At 38.0% G+C, this 6635-nt stretch overlaps 1 protein-coding gene across 1 annotated transcript in view; it reads left to right on the top strand.

The window, feature by feature from the left end:
- asic1a (acid-sensing (proton-gated) ion channel 1a) overlaps nucleotides 1–6635 on the top strand; it is a 36875-nt gene that overhangs the window by 3372 nt on the left and 26868 nt on the right. Inside the window, exon 2 of the mRNA XM_046871362.1 lies at nucleotides 2751–2946. Coding sequence (XP_046727318.1) covers nucleotides 2751–2946 — 196 coding nt within the window. The remainder of the gene's footprint in view (nucleotides 1–2750; nucleotides 2947–6635) is intronic.

The following is a 6635-nucleotide window of genomic DNA, read 5'->3' as shown; positions in this document are numbered from 1 at the left end:
TCTATTCTATTCTATTCTATTCTATTCTATTCTATTCTATTCTATTCACACACAACTTTATGCTGTTCTATCACCATCAACTTTTGTTTTGTTTTCACAAAGCATTATTCTATTCTATTCTATTCTATTCTATTCTATTCTATTCTATTCTATTCTATTCTATTCTATTCACACACAACTTTATGCTGTTCTATCGCCACTATCTTTTGTTCTGTTTTCACGAGCATTATTCTATTCTATTCTATTCTATTCTATTCTATTCTATTCTATTCTATTCTATTTACATACAACTCTATGCTGTTCTATTCCCACTAACTTTTGTTTTGTTTTCACAAAGCATTATTCTATTCTATTCTATTCTATTCTATTCTATTCTATTCTATTCTATTCTATTCTCAGTAATTTGTTCTGTTTTCATATAATTTTATTGTATTATTGTTTCACCAACCTGCAATCTATTCTACTATCATAAAGCATTTTATTCTATTCAAATCAATGGGTAAGCTTTATGTTTTACTGAAACTCTATTATACTCTATTCTACTCTAACTGTATTATAATCTCACAAAGCTGCAAATAATTTTATTATCAGAAATCATTATTTAATTCAATTCACTCCTATTCTATTATGAGTAAGTTGTTCTGTTTGCGTAAAACTCTTGTATTATAGTCCTATAAAGATGCAATTTCTTCTATTAATAAAAACCATTATTTAGTTCAATTTAATTCAATTTAATTCTATCCAATTCTATTATATTCTATTCACATACAACTTTATGCTGTTTTGTTTTCACGAAGCATTATTCTATTCTATTCTATTCTATTCTATTCTATTCTATTCTATTCTATTCTATTCCATTTTTTATAAAAACTCATCTATTTTTGTTTTAACAAAGCCTTAATCCAGTCTCTTCTCTTAGAATATTACTGCAATATTAGAATATTACTGCAAATTCTATTCTTTACATTTTTAGCATTCATATGATAAAACTAAAGTATTGTCAAATAATTTCTACACACAAAAAAAAACGCTTTCTGTTTGAAACATATGTTGATATCCCACTAATTACAAGGACTTTCACGAAAACACAGATTAGTGCATGAAATTATTTGGTAACTTCTTCAGACTATTGAACATTTGTGCCTCCCCATAAGAAAGGTGTGAGGTTAATGAGGTCAAATCCAACAATGACATTAGAAGCATCCAGTGTCAGCAGGGTGTGTATGTGTGTATAAGTGCATCATTGAGAGGAAGCATATTCAGTGGCAGTCGAGTTCTGTTGCCGGTGGTTCTGCAGAACCCACGGAGCAAACGGTCATCAGAAATCATGTTTAGAAATGTTTCTTCCCCAGGTAAAGCGCTCAGTGGGGCTGGATAAGGCCTCGGGGGTTATTGAAGTGAAACTTTTGTGCACAGAATCGTGAGATGAGATGTTATTTTTGGCTCTGCTTTTAACATCATCTGCCATTTGGCAGTAGGATACAGAGCGAACGTTTTCCCCCTACTGCAGTGTTGCGGTACACTGGAGCAACGGTGTGACTGGGGTTCAGATTTGACTTTAGTCGTGCATGCAGCTGTAATCTCACTCAATGACACTTTTATCAAGGGACATGCACACACTCTTACATTCTCTTTGTTCTGTCAAATTTAATTGGTTTAATGCTTTAGGAATTCATTTATCGACCGTGATTCGAGGGAAAATGCATGGTGGTTTAATTGCTGTCCTGTGGTTCACTTGTCAGAGGCATCAAATCCTCTTCAATCACTATCTTTAACACGATTTTCTCATAGGGCTTTGAATTTTTAATGACGAAAACAAATCCCTCGAATATTTCATTTTTGAGAATTTTCATGCATTCGTTCAGTCGTAGAAATTTCCACTTGTATATGATAGGAAAATGTTATTTAGTACATTTGGCTCAAAATTTACTTTATTTAATTAAAAAAAAAAAATAAAGAAAGAAAAAAGAATAACCCAGTCAGGGGCTTTCTACTCAATCAAGGGCCTTCTGTCCACTTTAAGGTTTATTCCTGCCTTTCCTGAGGTGCCGTATCTGATGCTACCTGATCTGTGGCTTTCTGCCAAATATGAAGGAGTCTTTTTGATTGAATTTAATAAATGTTTTATTTGTATAACACTTTTAACAATGGACATTGTCTCAAAGCAGCTTAACAGAGATAAAGCGGTTATAAAGTTGTATAAAAGAGCGTTGAAGTTTAGTGGCTGTAAATGTGTTCCCCTTTAAAAAAAAAGTTTATTCTTTTTACTTCTCACATGCACATTCCAGAACAGTGAAATGCTATTTAGCATTTTTCAGCAATGCTAGGAAGCAGGGGTCAGCCATGATACAGTTCTCCAAGAGCAAAAAGAGTTAAGGGTCTTGCTCAAGAGCCCCAAGAGTGGCAGCAGAGCAATACCAGGGCTTGAACTCCCGACCTACCAATCAGTGACCCAGAGCCTTAACCAATTTCCTTCTGAGGCTTATCTTCTTCCAAGTTTAGCTTCAGTTCTGTTGCTTTCCTCTTACTATGAGCTTTCTTGCCCAACTAGGGTCTTCTGACTAACAGGTGGCTCCATCCTGCCTTCCCTTTGGCTCGTCAACTTGGGATTTTCCAACAGTCTAGTGGTCTTAAATCCAATCTGAGGCTTTGTGCATCCATCCCTGTGTTTCATGTCAAACCTGGAGCTTCTGTTTCTCCAAAAAATTGTAACCTAATTCCATCATTTTATTTTCTCCCCGCCATTTCAGATACGAGATCCGGGATGTTCACCTGGTCGAGGAGAGCGTTCTGGAGGCTCTGAAGATCAAAGCCGACTTCCAGAACTTTAAGCCGCGTCCGTTTAACATGCTGGAGTTCTATAACCGAACGGGCCATGACATCAGAGACATGCTTCTCTCGTGCCACTTCAGGGGAAAGCCGTGTCGGCCTGAAGACTTCAAAGAGGTGAGCGTGTCTGAGTTCGCTCTGGTTAGCGTTAGCGTTCTGTACTTCAGCCCCGAGGTGATAACAGTAGCACGAGCGGCGCTGAATAATGAGGTAGAAGGATAGGACAGGACGTAATTTAAAGGCTGGCAGGCGGCGAGGCTCACACTCGGGTTTTGCAGAGTATTTGCCAGGATTAATCCTCAGTGATGCTTGAAGAGAGGCTTAGACAGGAACAACTGCTGACCGGGTAATAGCACTGGCGTGTAGTAATATTCGATATAAAAGGGAAGCAGAAAACATTTTTGTCTGCTAGGCTGCAAAAGAAACAACAAATTATACACCTCTTTGAGGTTGCTATGGTGATTGTGTTCTCCTTGGGCTATTATGAATGAATCGCCCCATTATATACACCCATGGGCTCAAACAAGGCATTATTTGCACAGCAATGTGCTTGTGTATGTTTGGAGATGTGTCCTACTTCTTTGAGCGTCGTACCACCACAAACAGATTTTCCCCCCTGTTATTTCCAGTATGCGTCACATACACATCTGCAAAACGCCTGGAATTCTGCTGTACGATTCTGTTAATTATCCCCATCGCTTTTGTTCCACTCCATACGAAAGCTTCAAGAGGACACTACACTCAGTCTCAGCCCTATTCCTTAGGCTACTTTAAGCTCCCTGAGCAGGACCGAAATATCGTACCCCGCAGCTTTTAAAATAGGTCAGCGTTAAATATTAAATCCTGCAAGAGAAGCGTACTGTAGGGTGCTGGGAGATTTCAAAGCTTCCTCAAGCTCTTGTTCTTTTTTCCTCCGATACTGGTATAAAGGGGGAATACAGTTCTGGGAAACATCCCGGACGTTGAATTGATTTCTGCAAAAAAAAAAGAAAAAACAAAGTTAAAATTCTCATAGAAACTAGTATATAAAAAAATTACATCAATTGTTCAAGGAAATCCAGAAACCCCTTTATAAAAAAAAAAATGCTGTGGAAATTAGCATATGCAACAAACCCTGTATGGCTCTGGTTCTTAAAGCGGGGAACATTAAACAAAGAAACTTAACCAAATTAAAGACACCTGCAAATAATCTAAACTGGAGGACATACAACTGAAAATAAATTGTGAAAGGTACACAAAAACCTACCTGGCTCCAATAAACAGCCAAAATATAACTCTATATTCAAATAATGTAATTAATTAGGGGTCTAAGCACCGATGGTGCACATACACCCTAATGCAATTGTTTTTTGCTCATAATCAATTATTGGTAATAATCCCTTTATATAGAAGATTATGATTTATTCACAATCATAAATTCCACACGGTGAAAATGAAGTATGATTGCATGAGTCTGAGGGTCATGGTGAATTTAGTGGGTTTGGTAAAATCGATGTACTTTGAAGTCATGAGCTCCGATCCGCCATCAGCAAACTGCTGCTGTTAGGTTCTTTGACCACTCAAATGCTCCGCTGTGACCCTTTCTCAATAAAAAATAACTTTGGATAAAAAGCAAGCAAGCATTGAGTATAAGACCCCCATCTATAAAGTTATCACCTGCTTGTTGCGGTTATTAAAATATCTTGGATATTAACCAATTATATACTGAAGCAGTCTGTATATTTAAAAAAAAAATTACTTAGACATTAAATAGACATAAAAATAAAATGTTTGCGCTTTGTGTATTGCTTTAAAGCCACGCCCCTAGAATCTTGAAAGCGTAGTGCGAAAGGCTGAGCTTTTAGTTTTGACAGTCAAGAAAAGACAACTTAGAATACTAACTAAATTCGTACTAAAGGTCACGACCATATTAAAAACTGTCTAATTACAGAAAAAAAGATGTGCTTGAAATAAAGTGTGAACAGGAAGTGCAAAGGATAACCAGTGAAGCAGTGAAAAATTCGGAGAAGGGAACCCTCTGGTGGTCTGGAGGGAAAACATCCAGAATGGATTTTCCAAAATGTTTGCACCCCACGATTCCTAGATGCAAAAAGGCCAACCTTTTTCTGCCTGCCTGCCTGCCTGTCTGCCTGCCTGCCTGCCTGCCTACCTACCTACCTATGGGGAAGTGGCAGTTCAGTGGTTATTGCCTTCTAATTAAAAGGTTTTAAGTTACAATCCCACCACTGCTGTTCAGTTGCATGACAAAAATGTAAGTCACTCTGCTTAAGGGTGTCTGCCACATGCAGTTAATGTAAAATTTGGCATGGATGGACAAATCAAAGGTCACCAGGGGCCAACTTTGGGCATTTCTGCTTTACATTCTTTAGCAAAATTCAATTCCAGACCAGTTCATTTATTTCCACGATGGTTCCTTAAAGAACATCTCAAATATCATGCTACATACAGGATCGCTATCTAGGTTGTGATATCGTCCCTGACAAGACTGAAAGCTTTGTACTTTAATAGGATTGAACTCTTTTTCCAGCATTTTGAGTCAAGCCTCACAGCCATGACAGACAATCCAACACCGTTCCACAGCCTGTTCTTTCTCCCGAGATCCCCTGCCCACCTCTGCAAAAGATCTCACTTCAAACAGCACTTTTTCCACTCGCCTGTCCACAATCATTTCTTACATGCCAGGTAGTAATCTGCTTGGCAGGGAGCCATAATTGGAGCTGTCATTATTTCGCCTACGCAGTCTGCAGAGCTTCAGACATGGCTAAGAGTTGAACTCGTTTGTTTGAAGAAAGGTGTTTACCAGTTTATGTGAGAGCAAGCTTCAGAGCCCAGTAAACTCATCACAGCTTTTTCTGAAAGCTGCATTAAAACCCTTCTTCTCAAAAACAAAATGGCATTTCTCATCAGTCGATCTAGTTAAACTTCTTAAATGCTATCCTGATGTGTTTTAGGACGTGGCGTGATGTAACATAATGTTATTGGCAGCCATTTTCTTTTATATGCTACAGAAAATGTTTACCTGAATTTTCCTTCTTGGATTATGGTCCTTCTTGAAACATCCCATTCCACATTCAGTCCCCATTTGCTGTTATAATAACCTCCACACTTCTGGGAAGATGTTCCAGTAAATTTTGGAGTGTGTTTGTGGAGATTCAGCTAGTTAGTAAGGTACTCAATAGGGTTGAGGTCAAAGCTCTTTAGCAAGAGATCTTCCATTCCAAACCATGTAAAACATAATTTCATGGAACCGTCCTTGTGCACAGGGGTTTTGGATCAGATTTGGGTCTCCTAGTTCAAGCAAAGGGAAAATGATATGCAATACAGTTGTGTGACTTTGTGGTAACAGTTTGGCCAAGAACCACCTATGGCTGGAAAAGTCCAGTGTCACAATACTTTGGTCCGTATAGTGTAAGTGAGTGAGTTGACACATTTCATCATTATTTTGCACTGTAGTATGTCCCTCTTTTTCGGAATAATGAGTATTTATTTTCGGAATTATGGGATGCCAGAACAAAGTTCCAGCTGAACCGAATCAGTACATTATAATTTTTTATCAATACATTTTTCAGTCTGTTCCAACCTCAAAGGAGAATATTCGTTAAAGTAGAAAAACGCCGCAAGTCCATCATTTCCAATTTTGACCCAGATGAACAGTGTGAACCGAATGTGAACAAACCAGTATCACCCCAGGGTCATTCTTCATTTAGTTTCTTCAAAAACCCTCAAAAATCTAAAGCACCACATTTCCCTTCTATGTGGTTTTGCAATGACTTTGTCCTGAAAATGGTTCGCACTCCTTAAGTCAA

Source organism: Silurus meridionalis, chromosome 17 (genome assembly GCF_014805685.1).
Source record: "Silurus meridionalis isolate SWU-2019-XX chromosome 17, ASM1480568v1, whole genome shotgun sequence".
Lineage (NCBI taxonomy): Eukaryota > Metazoa > Chordata > Actinopteri > Siluriformes > Siluridae > Silurus > Silurus meridionalis.
This window is presented reverse-complemented; position numbering and strand designations above follow the sequence as displayed.